At 41.2% G+C, this 27776-nt stretch overlaps 1 protein-coding gene across 1 annotated transcript; it reads left to right on the top strand.

Annotated features, from left to right (window-relative positions):
* Nucleotides 1–457: 457 nt before the first annotated feature.
* rfk (riboflavin kinase) lies at nucleotides 458–27219 on the top strand. The gene is made up of 4 exons (XM_059969735.1): nucleotides 458–810; nucleotides 12862–13013; nucleotides 15447–15549; nucleotides 23054–27219. Exons 1-4 carry the CDS (start codon nucleotides 729–731, stop codon nucleotides 23182–23184), a joined length of 468 nt encoding a protein of 155 aa, XP_059825718.1. The 5' UTR covers nucleotides 458–728; the 3' UTR covers nucleotides 23185–27219.
* The last annotated feature ends 557 nt before the right edge of the window (nucleotides 27220–27776 follow it).

Genomic DNA, 27776 nt, shown 5'->3' with positions numbered 1-27776 from the left:
TTTGTGATGCCAACTCTCCTGCGGACGGGGGATGGTGTAAATTAGCACTATAGGACACAGGGTCATAAGATGTTACTGTTCTGGGTGAGAGGACACTTCGAGCTGCAGCGAATATGTAACTGCAGAACCGCTGCGACAATGGGTTGGCCGAAGGCGCTGCGATCACTGCTCCTCCGGGCAGCAGGGGGCACACGCCGCCGTGCTCTGACTTTGGTCCTCCAAGCCGCCTTGGCGCTAACGCGCGCTTTGACTTTGGTCCTCCAGGCAGCAGGGGGCAAACGTCGTCACAGTCAGCGCGCTTTGACTTTGGTCCTCCAGGCAGCAGGGGGCAAACGTCGTCACAGTCAGCGCGCTTTGACTTTGGTCCTCCAGGCAGCAGGGGGCAAACGTCGTCACAGTCAGCGCGCTTTGACTTTGGTCCTCCAGGCAGCAGGGGGCAAACGTCGTCACAGTCAGCGCGCTTTGACTTTGGTCCTCCAGGCAGCAAGTGCATAGTGACTCTGATTCCGGGAACTGATACGTTGGGGTGCCTAAGAGGAGGAGCAGGGACAGCGAGGGAGAATAAAACGGAAACGCTGCTGTATAAACGCAGGCTCTCTGAGAAACCCTGTGGTGGAACTACCGTAAGGTCGGTAGAAGGAAGTAGGAGCTTGGACTGTGGCCGGAAACCTCTCAGCCCTCCCCTGTAACAGGCGCATTTTAATCCGAGCTCTACAAAGTGGGGGGTCATGAAGAGTTTGCCGTATTTCTGCCGCGGTGAGGTGGTGCGAGGTTTCGGCCGAGGCAGCAAGGAGCTGGGAATCCCCACTGGTAAGCGGCCAATTAAGCTGGACTGCGTTGGCGTTTTTGTTGATAGTTTCGGGACGTTGGTGTTTCCCGCGGCGTTACTTAAAGTGCCTTCTTTGATCGAGGTTGCGGTCCAAGATAGGTTGCCCGGGTTAGCGGTGTAACCGAATTTCCGTCATGGCTCAGTGGCACTATGTCTCCGCTCCCGTTAGTGTGACATCAGTGGCAGACTAGCTGTCGATTGGCTGGCCTGGCTGTCTGTCACGAATTTCCGTCATGGCTCAGTGGCACTATGTCTCCGCTCCCGTTAGTGTGACATCAGTGGCAGACTAGCTGTCGATTGGCTGGCCTGGCTGTCTGTCACGAATTTACGTCATGGCTCAGTGGCACTATGTCTCCGCTCCCGTTAGTGTGACATCAGTGGCAGACTAGCTGTCGATTGGCTGGCCTGGCTGTCTGTCACGAATTTCCGTCATGGCTCAGTGGCACTATGTCTCCGCTCCCGTTAGTGTAACATCAGTGGCAGACTAGCTGTCGATTGGCTGGCCTGGCTGTCTGTCACGAATTTCCGTCATGGCTCAGTGGCACTATGTCTCCGCTCCCGTTAGTGTGACATCAGTGGCAGACTAGCTGTCGATTGGCTGGCCTGGCTGTCTGTCACGAATTTACGTCATGGCTCAGTGGCACTATGTCTCCGCTCCCGTTAGTGTGACATCAGTGGCAGACTAGCTGTCGATTGGCTGGCCTGGCTGTCTGTCACGAATTTACGTCATGGCTCAGTGGCACTATGTCTCCGCTCCCGTTAATGTGACATCAGTGGCAGACTAGCTGTCGATTGGCTGGCCTGGCTGTCTGTCACGAATTTACATCATGGCTCAGTGGCACTATGTCTCCGCTCCCGTTAGTGTGACATCAGTGGCAGACTAGCTGTCGATTGGCTGGCCTGGCTGTCTGTCACGAATTTACGTCATGGTAATGATGTCCTCACGTTGCGAAAAAGTGACGGTGAAAAAGCTTAGAATTTTATGTTTATGCTCTTAGTTTTATTTAAATACAGTGTCTTTTTTAAGGATGATTGTGATACAATTGTCTGAAGTGAACATAACCCAGCACATCACACAAACCAATCTTCCATCCTTGGACTCACTTTACACTGCACAGCAGTGCTGCCAGGATAATCAGGGACATGACCCACCCAGCCAACACTCTTTTTGTCCCTCTTCCCTCCGGGAGAAGGTTCAGGAGCTTGAAGATTCATACAGCCAGATTTGGGAACAGCTTCTTTCCAACTTGATGGGGTGGTAAATTGGATTAGTAAGTACGCAGATGATAGTAAGGTAGGTGGCGTGGTGGACAATGAAGTAGGTTTTCAAAACTTGCAGAGAGATTTGGGTCAGTTAGAAGAGTGGGCTGAACAATGGCAGATGGAGTTTAATGCTGACAAATGTGAGGTGCTACATTTTGGTAAAAATAAACCAAATGGGACATACATCATAAATGGTAGGGTGTTGAAGAATGCAGTAGAACAGAGTGATCTAGGAATAATGGTGCATAGTTCCCTGAAGGTGGAATCTCGTGGATACGGTGTTGAAGAAACCTTTTGGTATGCTGGCCTTTATAAATCAGAGCATTGAGTAAAGGAGTTGGGATGTAATGTTAAAAATGTACAAGGCATTGGTAAGGCTGAATTTGGAGTATTGTGTACAGTTCTGGTCACTGAATTATGGGAAAGATATCAACAAAATAGAGAGAGTACAGAGAAGATTTACCAGAATGTTACCTGGGGTTTCAGCACCTAAGTTGCAGGGAAAGGCTGAACAAGTTAGGTCTTTATTCTTTGGAGTGTAGAAGGTTGAGGGGGGACTTGATAGAGGTATTTAAAATAATGAGGGGGATAGGTCGAGTTGACGTGGATAGGCTTTTTCCATTGAGTGTAGGGGAGATTCAAACAAGAGGACATGATTTGAGAGTTAGGGGGCAAAAATTTGTGGTAGAGGCAGGTTCGGTATTGTCATTTAAAGTAAAATTGGATAGGTATATGGACAGGAAAGGAATGGAGGGTTATGGGCTGAGTGCGGGCCACTGGGACTAGGTGAATGTAAGAGTCGGCACGGACTAGAAGGGCTGAGATGGCCTGCTTCTGTGCTGTAATTGTTATATGGTTATATATAACTGTGATATGACTACTGAACAGATCCTGACCCGGCTCTGGGCCATACCTTCCAAATATCTGGACCTGACTTGCACTACCTTATTTTCCCTTTTCTATTTTCTAATTATGGTTTATAATTTAAATTTTTATTGTATTTACTTTGATTTGTACTTCAGGGAGCGCGAAGCACAGAGTCAAATATTGCTGTGATGATTGTACGCTCTAGTATCAATTGTTTGGTGACAATAAAGTAAAGTCTAAATTAGGCCATAAGCTGAATTAAGCCATTCCATCATGGCTGATTATCGCTCTCAACCCCATTCAACTGCCTTCTTTCTGTAGCCTTTGACACCCTTACTAATCAAGAACCTATTAACCTTGGTATACCCAAAGACTTGGCCTACACAACTGTCTGGCAAAGAATTAACCCTTTCCTTCCTGGGATCATGCTTGTGAACCTCCTCTGGACCTTCTCCAATGGCAACACGTCCTTTCTTAGATCACTGCTCACAATATTCCGTGTGATCTGACCAGTGCCTTATAAAACCCTAGCATTAAATCCTTGCTTTTGTATTCTAGATGTCTCAAAATGAATGCTAACATTGCATTTGCCTTCCTTTCCACTGACTCAACTTGCAAGTTAACCTTTAGGGAATCCTCGATGAGGAATTCCAAGTCCCTCTGCACTTTCTGATTTTTTTTCTAATTTTCTCCCCATTTACAAAGTAGTCCACACCTTTATTCCTTCTGCCAAAGTTGATGACTATACCTTCCCAGCATCATATTCCATCTGTCACTTCTCTGTCCATTCCCCTTGTCTGTCCTTCTGCAGTAACCCTACTTCCTCAACACTACTTGCTCTACCTCTTATCTTTGTATTGTCATCAAAATTGGCCAGAAAACCATCAATTCCTTCATCCAAATAATTGAAAAGAAGAGGTGCCAATATTGACCCTTGTGGCACCTATTAGTCATCACTGGCAACCAGAATAGGCCCCTTTATCCACATTCTTTGCCTCCTGCCAGTCAGCTAACCTTCTATACATTCTAATATCTTTCCTGTAATACCATGGACTCTATCTTGTTAAGCAACTTCATGTGCGGCACCTTGTCAAAGGCCTTCTGAAAATCCAAATAAGCACCATCCTTGTTGCTCCTTTGTCCATCCTGCTTTTTATTTCCTCAAAGAATGCCAACAGATTTGTCAGGCAAGATTTTACCTTAAGAAAACCATGCTGACTTTGATCCATTTTATCATGTGCCTCCAAGTACCACAGTAGCTCATCCTTTTTAATAGACTCCAACATCTTCCCAACCTCTGAAATAAGGCTAACTGGCCTATTAATTTCCTTTTTCCTGTCTCCTTAATAAGAGTGGAGTGACATTTGCAGTTTTTCAGTCTTTGGGGTCCATTCAAGAATCTAGTGACTCTTGAAAGATAATTACTAATGCCTCCACAATCTCTTCAGCTACCTCTTTCAGAACCCTGGAGTGTAGTCCATCTGGTCCAGGTGACTTGTCTACCTTCAGACTTTTCAGCTTCCCAAGCACCTTCTCCTTAGTAACAGCAATGACACTCGCTTCTGCCTTTTGATACTCTTGCCAGTTCTGGCATTCTGCTAGTGTCTTCCACAGTGAAGACTCTGCCATTTCTTTGACCTTCATTATGACTTCTCCAGATTCACTTTCCAGTGATCCAATATCTAATCTCATCTCTTTTAGTCCTTGCATACCTGGAAAAACTTTGTGTCCTGTTTTGTTGATTGGCTAGCTTACCTTCATATTTTGTCTTTTCTGTATGGCTTTTTTTTAGTTGCCTTCTGTTGGTTCTTAAGTTTCCCAATCCTTGGCACTAATTATTTTGCTATATTTATGCACTCTTTTGTTTTTGTGCTGTTTTTGACTTTCCTCATCAGTCTCAATGTCCCTTTAGAATGTGTTATTTTTTATGTACCATTCCTGTGCCTTCTGAATTTCTCCCAGAAATACTGACCATTGCTGTACTGCTGTTATTCCCCCTTCCAGTTGACTTTGTCCACCTCCTCTCTCGTGCCCCTGTAATTCTCTTTACTCAACTTCCTGCCACTTGCTGAATAAAAAAAAAAGCAGTACAGAATTGAGATAAGACATCATTTGTCAAAAGAGCATCAAGGAGCCTTGGTAATGACCATGAAACATGCCAGTAAATGTCAATCATTCCAACCTGACACCACTATTCTATGAGTTCCTCAGGTTGATGTCCTTTACCTAACGATCTTATGGTGCATCAATTATCGTACTTGGGCACTCCACCAGAGTGCTGGAGGTGGTGTGGTGTGACCTCCCATGCTGGAGTCGGTGCTACAGCCCCCTCTCTCCCCCAGTGTTCACTTGGCAGAAGACGAGCTGTATTGTGCTCAGTTGCAGGCTGCTGCAACTTCATGGGCTGGTGGATTTGAGCTTTTTTTTTGGTGTGACTACTGTTTTCTTGTATATGCTGTGTATGATGATTGGGACTGTGTTTTGCACCTTAGCCCAAAGTAAGACTGTTTTGTTCGGCTGTATTCATAGATGGTTGAATGACACACTAACTTGAACTTGGCTTTCCTTTGAAGGTTAAATGTGATGATATTCTCTGTTGATTGTACATTGTGTTACGTACCCCGTAACTGGGTGTCTGACCAGCAGAGAAAGAAGAATCCGTTGGAGTCTGGTGGTACCAAAACTAAAGATGTTTATTGGTAAACTTCACAATACAGTATCAAAAATGCAAATATACATATAAAACAAGTTAGCAGTAATAAACCTAAAAGTGTATGAATAATAATAAACAAGCTCTATCGATGTCTAGGGGTAAATGAATTGTCATAGAAAAGTATAACGTTCAGTTCATAAATGGTGGTTATGGTTGTTGTATTGAAATCGTTAGAGAGAGAGAGCGAGCGAGATGTTACAGCAACAGCTGAAGCAGGCAAACCTTCCGTTGCCGCCTTAATTCGTCGTATCGTTGTGGCCATTCAGTTATGACCCCTCTGTCCTTCAGCTGTCCTTCCTTCAGAAGAACAGACTGTTCTTCTGTTCTGGACTTGTCACTCTGGCATGAGTGGACACACACACAAGTCCCCACCGGCCCTGCTGTCACACTGTGAGCTTTACTGACCGATCTCCTGGTTCAGTCTCCGAAGCCCCCACCTTTCTGTGGGTTCCCAACACTCAGTCAGTGTCCACTGGTGTGTCTGAAGGGTGTCTCTCCAGACCTGTCTTTTATCCCCACTCAGGGGTCTCAGCTATCCATCAACTCTGAATGACCGTGTCCATCAAATCAGGCCACTCCTGCTATCTCCTGAGGAATGCTAACGAGCAAAGTACAGTCCTTGTAGTAGAGAGTAAATAATCCAGGAAGAGTCATAATACAGTAAATCAACAGTCTCTCTCCCACTCTTATCTGTAGCAGATGTTCTTGCCTGTGTTTCATCTTTCTCTCAACAGCAGCATAGCAACAGCAATAGTTCGTAGTTCTCAGGAGGGGGGTTGGGAAGGGTTAACTCTGCACCCCATTGTCCATCAGGTCTGTTCATCACTCATAACAATTGTTGCAGCAAATGAAGTGATCTTATTTCGCATGCAGCGAGACCTAAATAACATTCAAGCTAAGTGACACATTAATACCATTGAATGTTTAAGGTAGGTGGTTAGACCATCTCTTAGAGATGGTCAGTGTCTGCCATTCATGGTGCATATACAGTGCCTATATATATAAAAAATTTATCTCTCTCCCCCCCCCCCCCCCGCAGAAGTTTTGTGTTTTATTGTTTTACAACGTTGAATTACAGTGGATTTAATTGGGCTTTTTTGACAATCATCAAAGAAAAAGACTCTTGTGTCAAAGTGAAAACAGATCTCTACAAAGTGATCCTAAATTAATTACAAGTTGAAACTCAAAATAATTACTATTCACTCCATTTAAGTCAGTATTTAGTAGATGCGCCTTTGGTAGCAATTACAGCCTTGACTCTTTGTGGATAGGTATCTTATCAGCTTTGCATATCTGAGCACTGCAGTTTTCTCCATTCTTTACAAAACTACTTAAAGTTGGATTGTGCATGAGCAGCCCTTTTCAAGTCCAGCCACAAATTCTCAATTGGATTGAGGTCTGAGGTCTGGGCTCTGGCTTGGCCACTCCAGGATATTAATTTTGTTGTTTTTAAACCATTTCTGTGTAGCCTTGACTTTATGCTTGGGGTCATTGTCTTGCTGGAAAACGCATTATCTCCCAAGTCACTGTTCTCTTGCAGACTGCATCTGGTTTTCCTCCCAGATTTCCCTGTATTTTGTTGCATTCATTTTATACCCCTACCTTCACGAACCTTCCAGGACCTGCTGCAGTGAAGCATCCTTACAGCAAGATGTAGGCACCACCATGCTTCACTGTAGGGAATGTGTGTTTTTGATTGTGCGGTGTTTGGCTTACACAAAACATAGCTTTTAATCTGATGGCCAAAAAGCTCAATTTTGATTTCATCAGGACATAAAACCATCTTCCAGCTGACTTCAGAGTCACCCACATGCCTTCTGGCAAATTCTAACTGAGATTTCATGAGTTTTTTTTTAAACAGTGTGTTTGTCACTCTCCCATAAAGCTGCGACTGGTGAAGCACCCATGCAACAGTTATTGTACGCACAGTCCCCCATCTCAGCCACTGAAGCTTGTAACTCCTCCAGAATTGTCTCTTGGTGGCCTCCCTCACCCGTCCCTTCTTGTACGGTGACTCAGTTTTTGATAGCTGTGCCATATTCTTTACATTTCTTGGTGATTGACTTAACTGTACTCCAAGGATATTCAGTGACTTGAAAATTTTTTAGGATCCATCTCTCGACTTATGCTTTTCAGTAACCTTTTCGCAGAGTTGCTTGGAGTGTTCTTTTGTCTTCATGGTGTAGTTTTTGCCAGGAGACTGACTTGCTCATAGTTGGACCTTCCAGATACAGGTGTATTTTGACTACAATCAGTTGAAACACCTTGACTGCACACAGGTGATCTCCTTTTAACAAAATATGTCTTCTAAAACCAATTGGTTGAACCAGTGATGATTTTGTGTGTCATGGGGGGGGGGGGGTGAATACTTGTGCAATCAATTGTTTTATATTTGTAATTAATTTAAATCACTTTGTAGAGATCTGTTTTCACTTTGACAAGACAGAGTTTTTCTGTTGATGAGTGGCAAAAAAAACCAAATTTAGTCCACTGTTGTAAAGCAATAAAACTTCCAAAGGGGAAGTGAAAACCCTTTATAGGCACTATGATGAATGACTGATACTGATCATCTCCAAGAGATGATTTAACTATTGATATTCCATGGTATTAACATCATTGTTTTCGCCATCAGCAACATTCTGGAAGCTCCTCAGGACCTGCCTTATAAATATTGAGGGAACAAGAAGGGGTCATTTACCTACAGTAAATTGCATGTTTCCTGATGAGCCTTTCTAATGTCAACAAGGCTCAACTCTGAAGTTTTGGTAAATTGGTTTATTATTGGCACATGTACTGAGGAAGAGTGGAAAACAAAGTTCTGCATGTCATCTGTATAGATTGCTTTGTCACAGTAGCATATCCTGGTACTACTAAGGAAAAGAAATATCAGGGTACAGAATAGTGTCACAGTTGCAGAGAAAGTGCAAGCAGAAAGCAAGGTGCAAGGCCATGATGATGTTTGAAGCGATTTGGCATGTCACCAAATACGCTCAGAAACCTATATTTGTACCATGGAGAGCATTCTGACAGGCTGCATCACTGTCTGGTATGGAGGGACTACTGCACAGGACCAAAAGAAGCTGCAGAGGGTTGTAAATCTAGTCAGCTCAATTTTGGGCACTAGCCTACAAAGTACCCAGGACATCTTTAGGGAGCGGTGTCTCAGAAAGGCAGCATTCATTATTAAAGATCTCCAGCACCCAGGGCATGCCCTTTTCTCATTGTTACCATCCGGTAGGAGATACAGAAGCCTGAAGGCGCACACTCAGCGATTCAGGAACAGCTTCTTACTCTCTGCCATCTGATTCCTAAATGAAGCTTTGGACACTACCTCACTTTTTTAGTATATCGTATTTCTGTTTTTGCACATTTTTAAATAATTATTTAATATACCGAATTGATTTATTTGTTTATTATGTTTCATTGCATTTATTATTTTTCTCTCTGCTAGATTATGTATTGTATTGAACTGCTGCTGCTAAGTTAACAAATTTCCCATCACATGCCGGTGAAAATAAACCTGATTCTGATTCTGACATTTTAAGATCAAGAGTCTCTATCTTATCGTACAAGTGAACAATTCAGCAGTCTTATAATAGCAGGATAGAAGCTGTGCTTGAGCCTTGTTTGCAGCCTGCTTGCAGAATTTTGTATCTTCTGCCCAATGAGGGTGAGGAACGAATGTCCAGATTGCGTGGGGTCTCTGTTGTCTGCTGAACAGAGTTTGTGTGAACTGTAGAGAAACTGCAGAGAGGAAACTGATTTCTATCACGTGCTGAGATGTGTGTGCAACTTGCAGCCTTGGGCAGAGCAGTTGCCATGCCATGCTGTGATGCATATGCATGGGATGCAGTCTAAGGTGCACCTATTTAAAAAAGTGGTGTGGGTCAATGGGGACATGACAAATTGCTTGAGCTTCTTGATTGATCTCTCGTCTCTATGATGTGTGCAGCTCCAGCAATGTCCAAGGAGCTCGGCACTATCCAGTACAAGGCACCCAACATGGCGAGTACCTAATAATCCAGTACGCGAAGCATTGATTTCGTCTCCCATCAGCAAACACTAAAGGAAGTGCACACAATTGCTGCTGCAATTGCTCACTTCTACTGTTTCATAGGAGATATTCAGCCCGTTCTCAAATCTGACTTTCAGTGCCTTTCTATCAGTCCCATTGCCCCATTTATTTCCCTGTAACTACTTTATCTCACGTCCTCCTGATTCTCTTACTCCATTCAGTTTTGGGCTGAGAGAGGGAACTGGAGCACCCTGAGGACATCCATTTGGTCACAGGATGAATGTGAAGACTTGAATGGAGACCTGAGATAAGAATTGAATGCAGGTCCCTCGAACTGTGTGACATCTGTGTTAACAACTTTACCAGTGAGGCTCCTGTGTGATGGTGCTGACCAAGCCTGGGAGCTTTACTATTTAGAAGTATGTGGAGTTTAGGTACATGGTACTATCACTTCACAGCCCCCTGCTCCCACATAGTTGCACCCTATTTTGACTGGGAAATCAATTGTCAGCCATTGCTTGGCAATGGATCTAAATCATGCTTGTAATCTCATATTCAAATAACGTATGTCAAGTTGCCTTTGGCAAAATGTTTAAAGAAATTAATTGACTTCAATTTGAACTATTGGCATACATTCATATTTGCTTGTGTAGCACCATTTTGTAAGTCAAATGATTCTTGAACCCATCGTGTACTTGAGGTGCTGATTTTGACACCAGTTTCATGACATCAGGTTAGTATAGTTGTGCTTTTAAACTTCTTTGAGTGATGAACGTTTATAGTCTAGTGCAGGGGTCAGCAACCTTTACCACTGAAAGAGCCACTTGGACCCGTTTCCCACAGAAAAGAAAACACTGGGAGCCGCAAAACCCGTTTGACATTTAAAATGAAATAACACTGCATACAACGTTTTGTTTTGCCTTTATGCTATGTATAAACAAACTATAATGTGTTGCATATAAACAAACTATAATGTGTTGCATTTATGAAATTGATGAACTCCTGCAGAGAAAACAAAATTACATTTCTGCATGCAACAAAAACATTTTGAACTCCGAAAAAAAGACGTTGGGTTGAAGGTTACTTTTAAGTAAAATACTCAACGTTTATTTGAGTCCTTCTTGTATTTATGAAAAACGCCAAACTTAAATTTGCCGCCAGCAGCAAACCAAAAATAACGTCAGCCAGCTGTCAACCTGAAAAATAAAAGGACTATTTCACTGAACAATGAAAACATATGAATATACGTAAAATAATACGCAATTAAAATATTTATCATACTTGTTCAGGTTGACTCACACCTGACAATGCAGTCGTATTCAGTAGGGATGGATCGATGCTTAGGGGAGTGACCGGGAAGGATAATGTGTTTTTTTCCTCTCTGAACTCACAGAAGCGTTTCCCAAACGATGTTTGCATTGTGATGATTGCAGAATGTAAATACTCCGAATTTATCATGTCGTGACATTGTTTGAACTCTCTCAAATTGGGGAAGTGAGACAATGTGCCTTTCTGTAAATCTCTGGCAAGCAACGTCAACTTGCGCTCGAATGCCAAAACATCCTCCAACATGTGCAGGGCTGTACGTCCTTACCCCGTTGAAGAGCTGTGTTCAGCGTGTTCAGGTGCGCTGTCATGTCTACCATGAAGTGTAGCTTTTCCAGCCACTCTGGCTGTTCCAGCTCAGGAAAGCTGAGCCCTTTGCTGCCCAGGGAAGTTTTCACTTCTTCCAGACGCGCGACAAAGCGTTTCAGCACCTCCCCTCTGGACAGCCAGCGATAAAAACACGTTGTAGCGGTTGCTACACGCAGTCAGTAAACTGCAGTCAAAGATAGCTTTATTCGAACTAAACAGCCTTGCTTTTAAGCCTCCCTCAACCCGCCCCCCCATGGGCGCGGATGCTGCAAAAGACACGTACTCACAAACCCCCGTAGGCTATCTCCCTTAGCCTGAACGCTGGCTAATTGTGAGCCGGTTCGGATGTGTCAGGAAATGAGTCGCCACAACGTCTTATTTAGATTGTACAAGATCACCATAATCTTCAAATTTAGATTTACATTTCAAAAACTAACAAACTAACATAAAATACATTTTAATTAAATACTGACCATGTAGCGGTGTGCTACACGCAGCGCTAAAATTACGACACGGAGTCGGTAACTGCAGTCGAAGGAAAAAACTTTATTCGAAATCTTCAGCCTCACTTTTAAGCCTCCCTCAACCTGCCCCCCCCCCCCAATGGCGCAGAGGCTCCAAAGCTCTGTGCTCGCAAACCCCCGTAGGCTATCTTATTGTGAGTCGGTTCGGATGTGCCAGGAAAAGGGTCGCCACAACCAATTATTTCCCAAAGCAACAGGGAGCCGCAGCACAGACGTAAAAGAGCCACATGTGGCTCCGGAGCCGCGGGTTGCCGACCCCCGGTCTAGTGGGTGGGAAACTAATTGGTTTATAGTGTCTTCATTTAAATCCTTCATATCAGAATCAGGTTTAATATCTCTAGCATATATCATGAAATTTGTTAACTTTACAGCAGCAGTACAATGCAATACATGATAAATGTAGAAAAAAATACTGAAGTACAGTAAGTATATATAAAATTGTTAAGTTAAAATAAGTAGTGCAAAAACAGAAATAAATTTTAAAAAGTAAAGGTAGTGTTCACGGGTTCAATGTCCATTTAGAAATTTTATGGCAAAGGGGAAGAAGCTGTTCCTGAATTGCTGTGTGTGTGCCTTTGGGCTTCTGTACCCCCTTCTTGATGGCAACAATGAGAAGAGGGCATGTCTTTGGTGGAGGAGCTGGGGGAACCTTAATAATAGACACTGCCTTCCTGAGGCACTGCTCCTTGAAGGTATCTTGGATTCTACAGAAGCATGTGTAACTGTAGTTGAGCTACATTCCAATCTACATTCTCTGAAACTTGAGATTAGTTGCTCATATTGATTATTATTACATAGTTGTACAATAAATAAGTTCCAAAACCATGTGTTGGAGAGCAGTATGACTGAGGCTTTCACCTCTGAAATTTTTTGGAAGATCTTCAGTTTCATGACTGTCGTAGGTATGCATGTTTAGGTTGAGTGGATTACTTTTTTTGGTTAAGGTCCATTATTAAATATTTTCTAGTATACAACAGATATATTGAACAAATGAATCTTTTGCTTAACTTCACAGCAAATTTTCCAGACGCTGTTGTGGAGCACCTGCCAGGAGACATCACTACTGGTATATACTATGGCTGGGCCTGTGTCGGTCATGGAGATGTACATAAGATGGTCATGAGCATTGGTTGGAATCCATACTATAAAAATGAAAAAAAATCTATGGTACTTTTTTCTTGTTTTACTTTCTGGGAGAGTATTGCCTTGTAGCATCTGTCTTTGATTTTATTGAAAATTTATGGAGCTTACAGTAGTAAAGGAATATATTTACTCATTTTATTTGCTTAGCTTCTGTAAGAGGATAGACAATGAATGTCAGCAAAATCATTTGGGTTAGGGAAGCTGAGTTTAATTTTTGTCAATTGTAATCGTCTGACAAAGAACACCACTTGCTATTGGATATCAGGTGGCTATAACAATCTTTAATCTTCCTAACAATTTAGTGTTAATCTTAATTGCATTTTGGAATGTAATTTATAATTGTTTTGCATCTTAAACTTATTGATAAAATGCTCTGGAAGTATACTTTGGTCTTTTGATACTGTATTCTCATCTGTTGAAAAAGCACAAATTTTTCACAAATGATACTTCGCATAAATGATTTGAATTTCATTACTGAGAATGAATAACAAATTGTCTGAAAGATGGGAATAGTTTTATTTGTTTTGTGAAACTTGCCTTTTGCATTAGCAACACTTCTGGATTGTACTAAATAATTTAAAAGCACGAGTAGGCTTACTGTACCCTAATCCTTTTCCTCATGTTCATCTCAATGACAGTTTCTGCTTCCATCCACCTTCATCAGAGTAACTAACTTCCTTAATGCTGAAAGAATCTAACCCATTTGGGTTGGAATGATTAAATATCAAAACCATTTGCACAAAATCAAGTTTACCCTACACCTGTGTGGCAATCCTAAGCTCAGCAGCAACTCACTGTCCTGAGACCTTATTCCCTAGGTTGAGTCTTCAGACCATGAGAATTAGTCAGAATAATGCATTTGAGATGTAAAGCTTGTTGATACACATTGGTTTCCCAGCATTACTAGTTGAGCTAAAAAGATTGGTCCTGTGCAATACGACATATTTAATTGATCTGTATAATTTGTACCATGATGTCTAACTCTGTGGAAATAAATTTTAAAATAAATACAGTGCTCAACTGCTCAGAAGGATATTGTGGGTTCTAGGATATCTCGTCGAGGCTGTAATACTTTGGTTGAACTACATTATTGTTGACTATTGTACAACAGTGTTTGGTTTCTGGAGATGGGTAAAGGATCTAGCTGTAGCATTTTTCCTTAGAGTATAGAAGAATGAGAGGGGATCTCATAGAAACATTTCGAATGTTGAAAGGGTTGGACAGAGTAGATGTGGAAAGGCTGTTTCCCTTGGTGGGTGAGTCCAGGACAAGAGGTCACAGTCTTAGAATTAGAGGGTACCCATTTAAAACAGAGATGAAGAGAATTTTTTTTTTTTAGTCAGAGGGTCGTGGATTTATGGAATTCGTTGCCATATGCAGCTGCGGAGGCCCAATCATTGAGGGTTTTTAAGGAGGAGATTGACAGGTATCTAATTAGTCAGGGTATCAAGGGATATGGGGGAAAAGCTGGAAATTGGAAGTAGACGGGAGAATAGTTTAGCTCATGGTGGAGTGGCGGAGCAGACTTGATGGGCTGAATGGCCTACTTCTGCTCCTTTGTCTTGTGATCTTAATTCAGAAGATACTTTTTTTTCCCTGCAGCATGGTGAGAAGGATTCAAAGAAAGATAAACTGGGATGGCAGGGCAGTGTGTGTTAAGAAGAATGAAAGCATAGAAATTTGGAACTGAAGACAATAGCCTTATTTAAGTAACCTGGATTGAATTGGTCCTTTTTCTTTCTGAATTTGTAGAATACAATGGACTGAATAAATTGTTCTGGGCTTCCAGCTGGGCACAGGACCTGGGAAAGCTCTAGATTCTTTTTCATAATTAACTGTATTTAAATTTTATTTTTGTGATTAATTATATTACTGTAAGAACATGAAAATTTGGTACTGTGTTAACATCAATTCTTGGAATAGAAGCTATTATTGTAACAGTTCTGTCCTGGTTGCCTTAAAGATGATCCAGTAGATTCCAACATTTGTGTACTTCCTTTCAACTAGAGAACTTTGCAGGGCTTCGTGACAGAAGGAAAGAAGGAAATACTGTGGAGAGGGAAACCAGAGGTCCATGAGTCAGTCCTCATCGAAGGATTAGAGGTGGAGAGGATCAGTAACTTTAAATTCCTGGGTGTCAGTATCTCAGAGGATCGGTCCTGGATCCATTGTATATATGTTTTTTAAAAAAAGCTCGGTAGCTCCTCTACTTCCTTAGGCTGTGGAAATTTGGCATGGCATTAAAAACTTTGACAAACTTGTATGGATGTTTGGTAGAAAGTGTATTGACTGGCTGCATTAGATTTTTTTTTAATATACCCACGGGCGAAAGGATCTTGGGGTTGAATGTGTTTACACGTATGTACTCTGATAAATTTTACTTTGAAGTATTCAGTCATGAGCACCACAACTTTGCAAATACATTAATGTTGAGTGTTTTCTGTAATCCATTTTTAGGAAACTCATATTATTCATACTTTCAAAGAAGATTTTTATGGAGAAATTCTGAGTATAGCTATTGTTGGATATATCCGACCAGAGAAATCTTTTGATTCATTAGGTAAGATTTAAACCGGATCCTTTCAATTTGTATGTTATTTTTTGTATTTACAATGTTACAAAGTATAGATATTTAAAATACATATGTAATTTGTATGCTCCCTTGCATTTGTATGTGTTTCTACCCGTAAATACAATGATCCAGAACTTGTGGTAACCTACAATAAAATGATTCCTGCCAAATCTCAGAGAAACTTGCTGGGGAATTTCCTCCCATTTCTCAACATCCAGGCTGTATGCCTCAGCAGAACTTTGGTTCACAAATTCAATCACGTAGATGGGATAGGTTAGGGGCAGAATTCAAGTTTTTAGTTCCTAACTTAAACAATGAATTTAGCATAGTTTCCTGCACTTAAGACCATAGGACAGAGGAGCAGAACTAGGCCATTTGGTTCAGCGAGTTTGCTCCGCTGCTTCATCATGGCTGATCTATTATCCCCCTCAACCCATTTTCCTGCCTTCTCAAATCCTTTGACATCCTGACTAATCAAGAACATATCAACCTCCATTTTAAATATACCCAATGACTTGGTCTCCATAGCTGGCTGTGGAAATGAATTCCACAGATTCACTCCGCGCTGGCTAAAGAAATTCCTTCTTGTCTGTTCTAAATAGATATCCCTCTATTCGGAGGATGTGCTCTCTGGTCCTGGACTCACCTGCTCCAGGCAACGTCCTCTCCACTGCATCCACTCCAAGACTTGATAGATTTGTGATACTCTGCTCTGCCCCCCACCCATTTTTTTTTAAACTCCAGTGAGTACAGGTTAGAGTCGTCAATTTCTCCTCGTGTGTTACCTTTCATTCCTGCAATCATTTTTGTAAATCTCCTTTGGACCCTTTCCAATGCCAGCACATCTTTTCTTGGATAAGGAACCAAAGCTGCTCATAGTACTCCCAAGTGTGGTCTGATCAATGCTTTACAAACTTTCAGCATTACATCCTTGTTTTTGTATTGTAGTCCTCTTGAAATGAATGCTAACTATGCATTTGTCTTCCTTACCACAGACTCAATCTGCAAATTAGCCTTTAGGGAATCCTACATGAGGATTCCCAAGTCTCTTTGCACCTCTGATTTTTTGAATTTTCTTCCTGTTTTGAAAATAGTCTAAACTATTATTATTTCTACGAAAGTGCATGGCCATCCAGTTCCCTACACCACATTCCAACTGTCACCTCTCTGCCCATTCTCCCAATCTGTCCAAGTCCTTCTGCGGACTCCCTGCTTCCTCAACACTACCTGCCCCTCCACTTGTTTGAAAAGGTTCCTCACAAAGTGATGGAGAAATGTTTCATATACGCTTTCTTGCTAAATTCCTTGGGTCCAATGTTATTTCTATTCTGAGAACCTTTTCTGAGCAGCTGTGAGAAAGTTTAGAACTGTTCATGCATAGAAAGCCTGGCACCTATAGGGTAAAATTCCAGCAACTCTGTGTCCAATTAACAGCAATAATCTGAAAAAAAAATTCAGTGTATTAAATAATGGTGTGTATAAGTTGATCTTGGTTGGAATCCTTCTGATCCCCAATTTGTACTGCTGTGATTCCTATGCTTTTACCATTTCTGTTACCAAATTACTGTATTCTTTGCTAATTAAGTATCAGAGTACATGTATATAAGGCATTAATAAGGAAATTTGAGAACATCTTGGCTTGTTTTTCCAGCTCTTCCCCACCCCCCATCCCACTTTCATTTAATTGAAGACTATTTTGGTACTTGCTATTTGTGCATGTTGTCAGATTAGGTATCTTATAGTTGCTGAAAATCAGACTAATGTAGGTCATAACATAATATTGAAAACTACAGCAAACTACTTACACAGATATTGATTATAAGCAACACATATTTATTAAGCAAGATTCATGCAATATAAACAAACCATAAAGCTAGTTTGTTCCTTGGAACCATGATGTCATCTTCTCAGTGCAGTCTATTTTGATCTTGACTGCGTATTCTATTCTTTCTGATTTGTATTTTCACTTCCTTGCTTCCTCTGACTGAATGTTTTTATGTACTTTCTCTTTGATCGTGCATGGTTAACAAGATCTTGGCCATCTTTCCCACTGCCATTTCATTCCCTTATCTGCTTTAATCATTACTTAACCTGTTTCTTTACATTTTGATCTAGTTGTCAGCACCTTTATTTACACTGTTGCAAACTGAGCTGCTACGTGACTGATGTTCTCACATAAATTCTTTTACAAAATCTGGTTCAACATAGAGCTTTTCCACTGTATGTATCAGCCTCTTGATGTTTTCTGTTCTTTGAGTAAGTAGTCTACACCTTACATTTCACATACCTTAATTTGTTGCAACACAAAATCTTGGAGGAACTCAGCATGCCAGGCAGCATTTATGGAAAGGAACAAACAGTTGATGTTTCAGGTCGAGACTCTGTGTATGTGTACTTATGCACACATGCGCAGGATTTCCAGCATCTGTAAATTTTCTCCTTCTGTGCTATCAAAATCTATCAAAATTTGTGTCATTTTGATAGATTTGATGTACATATTCTTATCTCAGTTATAAAGCATAACTACTTGTAATGTAGCAAATAACTTCAAGTTCCCATTCAGTTAATAAATTAATCTTCTGAGTTAACTGACCTCTCACTCTGTCTCCTGGGATATAACACTTGTGCATTTTCTGGTATTGTATAATTCCGACTGCCTCTCAATGTACTCAGCTTTTTAATGGAGCTTCATTTGGTTGTACTTCATGCAGAAGTTGCTGCAATGAAGCAGAAGGTGTGGAACTGCACTCACACATATTGATTGCAATCCCCAAGACTGCAATGTTCCATCCCTTTCCCCTGGTAGGTTTGCAAGCCTCTTGTCATTGTATGATTAAGAGCATCTCCCTTGATACAATACTGACACTTACTTGCATCATACATTGAGGTGCTCACTTCAGTTACCTTATGACATTACTGTAGCCTTTGACCAGCTGTCATCAGGTGGTGCCCAATCTTCATAGGGTGTTTCAGCCCTTAACCACTGCACTGTCCAGTTGGCGGGTCAGCTGTGGTGGGCAGGTCACTGCCCATCTGCTCCTGACTTCCAACTCAACTCCTCTCACCTGCTTCATATCCAGCAAGAGGCTCTTTCTGCTTCCTCCCCATCCTGTGGGCTGCTTGGTTTTGCTCTTTTCATCAAGGCCCAGAGCAGACAGCGACCTCAATGCCGACCTTGCCAGGAACCCTCCACAGCCATTCTCCATGGGGAATAGCCACGTCTACCATCCTTTGTCTCTGCACTCCTGGACTAAGGACTGGTTCTTCAGGGTCATCATCTTGTGAGCCTCCTCGCATCCTTCCTCCCAAGGTACTCCACCAGGGTGATTTTCTTGTCTTCAGTGGACCACAGTACGATGTTTGGTCTGTGTGGTTTCCACCACCTCCAGGAACTGCAGCTTCCTCCCCACATCAACCCTAGTCTCCCATGATTTGGCAGTTTGCAGCGGGTTGGATTTGGGCCTATTTGATATGACTGGCATTGCCCTCTCCTTGATGAAAATGACAGCTCTGTTTGCTGCTGGTATCTTTTTACCCCTCTCCCGTTTCAGTATGTCAGCAAGGGACTACAGGACCTTGATGTGGCACCACCTACATCATCCTTGTATTAAAGCTGCTTTGTATCCTGACGTGTCTGCATGTGAACCTTGCTGACCACAAAGCTTTCATTTGGGGTCCTCTCTTAGCCCCCATGTGTGCAGCTGTGATGGTGTAGGGAGAGTGTCGTACATAGACCGTAGGAGGAAAGAAATGTGGAAGGGCTCCTGTCTCCAAACATCTGCCCATTTTTGTCCAGACACCCTGTGATCCCAACTCCACTGCCTTCAATAACCGGCTTTTTTCCTCGCAATTCCATACCTCTGTGTAGACCATGTCATACCTAACCCTTGCACATGCACTCCCTCTTCAGTGGAAGTGTACAGAGCTGAAACCAGGCATGGGTTGCCAATGATGTTTCTCAATTGCTGGTCTGTGGCTTTTGGCCTGATCTTATCATGGTTGCTACTTGATTTATTAGCTTGTTATCGGAGCCCCACAGTGTTAACATGACTCTACACTTTGCCACTGTGAACTCCTCCACTACTGATGACAGTGAGTGCTGTAGCTGGCTCAATCTTGGGTAGAGCCCCACTGAAGGAAAAACATGCGGGGGGGTGGGGGGAATCCCCAGCCATTCCTGTTAACTTTCCTCTCTATGCCTGGGATTCTTGGTTGGGGAACTTTTGGATTTAATTCTAGTCCCTGGTTTCTATGGGGATTGCTGTGTGATTCCTGCAGAAACTGCAAGCGTTGCCTGGCCTTGCTGATTATTGAAGTGTGTTCAAAGCACCCAGAAAAACCTGGGATGCCATCTTTCAAGAAGGAGCTAGATAGGTATCTTATGGATAGGGGAATCAAGGGATATGGGGACAAGGCAGGAACCGGGTATTGATAGTAATTGATCAGCCATGATCTCAAAATGGTGGTGCAGGCTCGAAGGGCCGAATGGTCTACTTCTGCACCTATTGTCTATATGTTGATGTAGTAGCTCTGCATCAAGTTGGAGGACAGTCTTCTCGCAAATGCCAAGAAGAATATCTTGTGCTACACACTAAGGAGAGAGATTGTCGTAAACTGAGTGATTGTAGAGGAATCTTCTTCCTTGGGAACAAAGCATCCTTCAGTCATTTTCCAGCTTTGGTTTGAATCTTTCTGATTATCTTCCACAACCTCTGGAGAAGTTTTGGGCATTTCTTGTATACCTTGTAGGGTATACTTCTTGGTCCTAGGGGAGCAGATGACTTTGCTCTCTTGGTGATATCCTGGACCTCCTGTCATATGGACTATGCTACCTTCAGATCAGTTGCTAGGAGTCTTGGTTGAGGGACTTTTGGACTGATTTCTATGGGGATCACTGTAATTCCCGGAGAAATTCTTCCACCTCTACTCTGGACTGGTTAGGGTGCCAAACATCACATAAGAAGTAAACACAAGAAATTCTGCAGACGCAGGAAATCCATATCTGGAGGAACTCAGCAGGTCAGGCAGCATCTATGGAAATGAATAAGTAGTTGATGTTTCAGGGCCAAGACCCTTCTTCAGAACTGGAAAGGAAGGCAGAAGAAGCCAAAATGAAGAGGTGGTGGGAGCTGAAGGATGGCTAATTGATAGGTGGAACCAGGGGGTAGGAAAAGTAAAGGGCTGGAGAGGAAGGAATCTGATAGGAAAGGAAAGTGGACCATAAGAGAAAGGGAAGGAGGGGACCCAAGAGGAGCTGATAGGCAGGTGAGAAGACTACAAGACCTAGAAGTGGAATTAGGCCATTCAACCTATCGAATCTGCTCTGCCATTCCATCATGGCTGATCCTGGATCACACTCAACCCCATACACCTGCCTTCTCACCATATCCTTTGATGCCCTGACCAATCAGGAAACTCAACTCCCATGTTAAATATATGTACAGACTTGGCCTCCACCGCCGTCTGTGTCAGAGCATTCCACAGATTTATACTGGATGGCAAAAAAAAAATTCCTCCTAACCTCTGTTCTAAAGGGTTGCTCCCCAGTTTTGAGGCTGTGCCCTCTGGTTCTGGATATCCCTACCATAGGAGACATCCTCTCCACATCCACCCTTTCTAGTCTTTGCAACATTCTTTAAGTTTCAATGAGATTTCCCCTGCATTCTTCTAAATTTCAGTGAGTACAGGCCCAAAGATGTCAAATGCTCTTCATATGTTAGTCCATTCACTCCTGGAATCATCCTCATGAACCTTCTCTTGACTGTCTCCAATGACAACACATCCTTTCTGAGATGTGGGGCCCAGAACTGTAGGCAGTATTCCAAATGAAACCTGACTAGTGTCTTATAAAGCTTCAGCATTATCTCCTTGTTTTTATATTCTATTCCCCTTGAAATGAATGCCAACAGTGCATTTGCTTCCTTTTCTATAAACTTAACCTTTAAATTAACCTTCTGGGAATGTTGCTCTCGGTCTCCTAAGTCCCTTTGCACCCCTGATGTTTGAATTTTCTCCCCACTTAGATAATAATCTGCACTTTTGTTCCTTTTACCAAAATGCATTATAAAATTCCCAACACTTTTCCATCTGCCAATTGTTAGCCCATTCTTCCAATTTGTTTTAAGTCCTGCTGCAATAGCAATGCTTTCTCAGTACTACTTACTATTCCACCTGTCTTTATATTATCTGCAAACTTTGCCACAAAGCCATCAATTCCATTATCTAAATCATTGACAAACAATGTGAAAAGTAGCGGTTCCAATTATGTGAGGAACACCACGAGTCACTAGTAGCTAACCAGAAAAGGCCCCCTCTATTACTACTCGCTGCCTGTCAACCATTCCTCTATCCATGCCAGTAACTTTCCTGTAATGGCATGGCATTTTATCTTGTTAAACAGTCTCGTGTTTGACACCTTATCAAATGCCTTCTGAAAATCTGAGTAAATGACAGCCACTGCCTCTCCCTTGTCCACCTTGCTTGTGGACTCGAAGAACTCTAACAGATTTGTCAGGCAAGATTTCCCTTTACAGAAAACATGCTGGCTTTGTCTTATTTTAATCACTAGTCTCCAAGAACCCCGAACTTTCTTAATAATGGACTCCAACATTTTCCCAACAACTGAGGTTAGGCTAACTGGCTTGTAATTTCCTTTCTGGAAAAAGTGGAGTGACATTTGCAATTTTCCAGTCCTCAAGAACCATGCCAGAATCAAGTGATTCTTGAAAGATCATAACCAATGCATCTGCTTTCTCTAGAAGAGGTAAAAGGCCAGAGTGAGGAATAGAAGAAGATGGGAGGATAATGATATTTTTTACCCCAAAAGGAGAAAGTGTTATTCATGCCATCAGGTTGGAGGCTACCCAGATGGAATAAAAGGCATTTCTCCTCCACTCTGAGGGTGACCTCATTGTGGTACAAAAGGGGTCATGGACCAATGTGGCAGAACAGGAATGGGAATTGGAATTAAAATATCTGGCCAGCAGGAAGTACCGCTTTTGATGGATGGAGAGGAGGTGCTCGACAAAGCAGTTCTCCAATTTATGACAGCTCTTAACAATGTAGGGAATGCTGCATTGGGAGCACCAGAAACAACAGATAACTTCCACCTGGAAGAACTGTTTGGGGCACTGAATGGAGGTGAGGGAGGAGGTGAATGGGCACACTGGACAGAATAGATAATTAAGGTTAAGAACACTCAAAACTTGGCACTGCAATGCTGTTTGGGTCATCACTGTTCTGACTCTGCAATCATCCCTCCTTGCCTCCAATGATCTTATTTGGTGCAACCAACTGAACAAATTTCTGTCTTTGAGTTGTTAGTTATTTTGTTACTGAAGTTTCATTTAAATTGGGGGGCATATTCAATGCTCTGGAAAACCTTCAACTTTATGTGATTCTTAGATTTTAAATATTAAAGGCATATGCTACTTGTTTTTAAATTTTGCTGCTTTTATTACTTCATTCATTTTGTTTTCACACCTTGTTTCAGATTCCCTAATTACAGCCATTTACAGTGACATATCTGAGGCAAAGGAGAAACTAGATTTGCCAGAATACCAAAGTATGAAGGATGACAACTTCTTCAAATCAATTCAAAGCAATATAATGAATGGCCATTGACCAAGTCAGAACCAGAGCTTATGGAACTTACTGCTTTTTGTTTCTTGTATCATTTAATGTATACTTTAGAAATTGTTTTAATTTAGTAGTTTTTAACTGTGCTCATTTCTGACCAAATTTGATATTTCGTACAAAATTGAACTGGTCTTTAATGCAATTAACTGATGCAAAATGTATGTGGATGATTGTGGGGGTATCTTAAATTTCCTACTTTTGCATTTGCACCTTTTTTGACTACTGAAATCCAAGTGACTGCTCTGTTACTGCTTGGTCAATAACTTTATTAAAAAAAAATTATACCATAGAAGGCTGGAAGTTCTTGAAGATGAAGTGAGTGACTGCGTAATGTGCCTTTATGATACTTTTATTTAAGTGAAGTGTACTTCAGTGGGTTTAGTATGTTACTATAGGAGAATGTCAAATAAGCATGTTGAAAATGATTTATTAATAGTCTTTTGAATGACAATTGTTTCTCAAAGTTTGTTGGGGTGGAAAGAAAAATATCCTGAGCATTATTTTTGTTACTTAAATGTGTTTTATTTTATTCATTGTTGGTCTGTGGGGAAATATTATCACATTTACGATGGTAACCTTTTGGTACATCAGCCAAGTGAGATTCATTAGCTTAGGTTAGAATGTGACTATGGAGAAGTTCTTTACTCTTGCAGCACATAATTGTGAGTTTCACTGCACCTACAGTCATTAGTAGATGTAATGAATTGTCATCAGGAAAACTGTTGACAAATGTCTCAATGACAAATGAGATATCACTAAGTGTTTGTAGGAATTAAATTTGGAACTTGTGTATTCCTGAACAATATGATCTGTTTAGCTAATGAGTCAGCAATGTCAAGGTTTTTGTTGCTCCTGACTAAGGCATCTGTACTGTTGGATCAAGGCCATGTTCTATTGAGAAGTTTTTCTTTTCAGAAACATAACTGTTTTGGATATTCAGTGGGTTTTAAAGAAGTACATAAAGATCTAAATTTGTCTAATGTCAGTTTACTTTCCTGGCACAGGATAAACCATGCAGGCTACTCCTGCTGTCCAGTGGCCTATTACAACTTTATTATTCTTCAGGATCTTTGGCTCCAGGTGCCATTTCAAATACTAAATGTTTCAAGATGGAGTTTAGAAAAGATTTGGTGGGGTTTTTTTTTGCTCCCCTTTTTAAATGCAGGCATTTATTTATAGAGTTGATGCTGTCATGAGAAGTTATACCATCTTAAGGCAGGAATTGTCACGTTCCAGCAGATTTGGAATTCCTACATTCACGGTGGGAATTGGTCCCCAGTAAATTAAGACATTTATGCTTTTTTGTTTTGTAGTACTTTAATTGGAAAGGAGTTTTTTTGGAATATAAAATAGCAGAGGAGACTAAAATCCTTTAATGAAATCTGAATTTACGAGCTGAACTGTCTATATTCCTACTTTGTCTCTTTTGCATTTGTGTCAACTATGCAGATACAAATTAATTCAAACTTTTGTGCTGAATATAATAGATTCCTGAGGAAAAACTGTATTGTTGTATGTTACTATTCTTTGTCCTCAATATGTATTGTATGGAATATTTGGGAGGGGTGGTGAGAAACGCTTTGGGGACACCCACTGGAAAATTCATTGTCATATGCCACTTATTTAAAATTTAAGACCAAAGAGGGGCATTTATTTCTTTTGATATTAAATAGAACTCAGTGTATGGAATATGAGATTTTGTTTTTTTTTAAATATAATATGAAGTATTTGCCTCCTTGACTATTTTAGTTTCTGGAGTGAAAGTGGCTAGTTGTTACGAAGTTCTTAATTTTTAGAAAAATAGGTCATTCACAGCCTCAATATATTTATGTCCTAAATACAGTAAAAGTTAAACCTGAAATCAAAAGCTATTGGGATTTTGCTTTTTATTTCCCCTTTTGATCAGCTGTAGTGAACATGTCTTCAGCATCCTTTCTGCTACTACCACCACTTAATTGTCCAGTTTGGTACAAGTTTAAAGTTTAACAACTTTAGAATAGGTAATTTTCTTCAATAAACAATGTCAGTTTGGAGACAGACTGGAGGAAATGAAGAGTTGGAATCTCTGCTCCATCTGCAACTTCTGGTGCTCCCAATGCGGCCTCCTCTACATTGGTGAGACCCAACGTACCTTGAGGGACCCACGTTGTCAAGCATCTACGCCCCACTTGCAAAAAACGGGATTATCTAATGGCCAACCATTTTAATTCCTATCCTCATTCCAATTCCAACAGGTAGGTCCATGGTCTTCAGTCATGATATAGGCATTCTCGTATTCTGTCTAGGTAGCCTCCAACCTGATTGCTATGAACATCGATTTCTGCAACTTTTTAATTTTTCCCCTTCCCCTTTCTATTTCAATTTCTCCACTCTGGCCTCTTACCTCTTCACCTCACCTGCCTATTACCTCCCCATGGTGCCTTCCCCCTTCCATTTCTCCCACGGCCTACTCTCTTCTCTAATCAGATTCCTTCTCTAGTCTTTACTTTTTCCATCTATCACCTTTCATCTTGTTCTCCTTCCCCTTCTTTCATCCCCCCCCCCCCTCCAACCTTATTCTGGCATCTTCCTCCTATCTGTCCAGTTCTGATGAAGGTCTTGGCCTGCAATATCAACTGCTGTCAGATCATGATTTCTTCACACTGCTTCCATCAGGAAGAAGACGCAGGTCGTCAGCTTCAAGAACAGTTATTCCCCTACACTATCAGGCTCTTGAACCAGAAGGGATAACTTTATTCAATTTCACTTGCCCCTTCACTGAAATGTTCCCACAATCTACAGAACTTATGGACTCACTTTCAAGGATTCTTCATCTTGTGCTCTTGGATAATTGATTATTTATTTTTCTATTTTTTGTATTTGCACAGTTTGTCTTCTAGCACACTTGTTGTGCATCCTGGTGGTGTAGTCTTTCATTGATTCTGCATGGCTATTGGATTTATTGAGTGTGCCTGCAAGGGTTGCATATAGTAACATAAAATTTTGAAACTTTGAGCTGTTTAGTTATTTCCATACGTGCTTCCTAACTTGCTGAGTTCCTGCAACATTTTGTGTGTGTTACTCTGGATACTGGTATTCCGAGTTCTTCCCTCTTCACTGCTTTGATGAAAGCAGTTTGCACATTCTGAGATGCTGAAGTATAGGATTGAAGTTCAAGGTTCCAGCACTTGCTATTCGTTCACTTGCTGCAAGTAAAACGATACTAAATATATTATGTCACTGTCTCCACAGATGCTGGTTGACCTGTTGAATTTGTCCAGCAATTTTTTTTTCCTCCAGATTCCAGTACCTGCAGTATCTAGTGTAATCTTAATATATTTGATAATGGACTACATGATCAATCACTTAATTTGGGATGAAGCAAATCAATTGAATATGCAAGAAAAAAATACAGAACTGGAAGATTTAGCATTGATGATGGTTGTAGAGATGGAACTACTGTGATTTTGAAGAGTGTTTAAATTAATTAATTAAGGCAAATATTATGCATGTAAATTCATTTTCTTCTGGCCATTGGTATCCTATTAAGTGGTTTGAACTGTAATTTTAAATGCTTGACGTGTCCATTTTAAAATTAAAGTAATTTAGATTTGGAGTAGCTGGCGAAAAGTTGCATTGTCTAAAGGCAGGACTTGCTTAAAATATTTGTTTTGACTCTTCCAGTCTTCGTAGAAGTTTTACGGGAACCATTAACCATTGGTCAAGGCTAGCTTTAGGAAGCAAATTAAATTTTTTTAATCTGATTTGAAAATTCCAGTCAAGCTGTACAAGTATTCTTTATTGTCTTCACGAAGAATATTGTGTCATCACATTAGTAAGATATAAGCAATCAGATGAAAATTCAGTGACATCTAAGAAAATGTTTACACCTTGTGGTAGAAATATGTAATAGTCTAAAGCAAAAAAAATGTCCATTTAAAGTCACCTTTATTTCATAATTTTGAAATGTTTTAAGCTTACTGTAAATACACAACCAAATTATGGAAAACCCAATAATAAAATTATTATTCATTTATACTATTTGAAAATGGAACATTTGTTTTCTGTTCAACAACTGGGAATTTTTCATAAAAGCAAATTAAGTCTTTTCACATACCATAGTGAACTGGCCATTAAATGCCTAACTTTAATTTAACTTTAGGTGAATGAGCAAGTGCAGCAGGCAGTGAAGAAGGCTAATGGAATGTTGGCCTTTATTACAAAGGGAATTGAGTACAAGAGCAAGGACATCCTCTTGCATTTGTACAGAGCCCTGGTGAGACCACACCTGGAGTATTGTGTACAGTTTTGGTCTCCAGGGTTAAGGAAGGACATCCTCGCTGTAGAGGAAGTGCAGTGTAGATTCACGAGGTTAATTCCAGGGATGTCTCTTACGCAGAGAGGTTAGAGAGACTGGGCTTGTACACGCTGGAATTAAGGAGATTGAGAGGGGAGCTGATTGAAACATATAAGATTATTAAGGGATTGGACAAGATAGAGGCAGGAAATATGTTCCAGATGCTGGGAGAGTCCAGTACCAGAGGGCATGGTTTGAGAATAAGGGGTAGGCCATTTAGGACAGAGTTAAGGAAAAACTA

This window comes from Hypanus sabinus, chromosome 5 (assembly GCF_030144855.1).
Source record: "Hypanus sabinus isolate sHypSab1 chromosome 5, sHypSab1.hap1, whole genome shotgun sequence".
Taxonomy (NCBI): Eukaryota; Metazoa; Chordata; class Chondrichthyes; order Myliobatiformes; family Dasyatidae; genus Hypanus; species Hypanus sabinus.
This window is presented reverse-complemented; position numbering and strand designations above follow the sequence as displayed.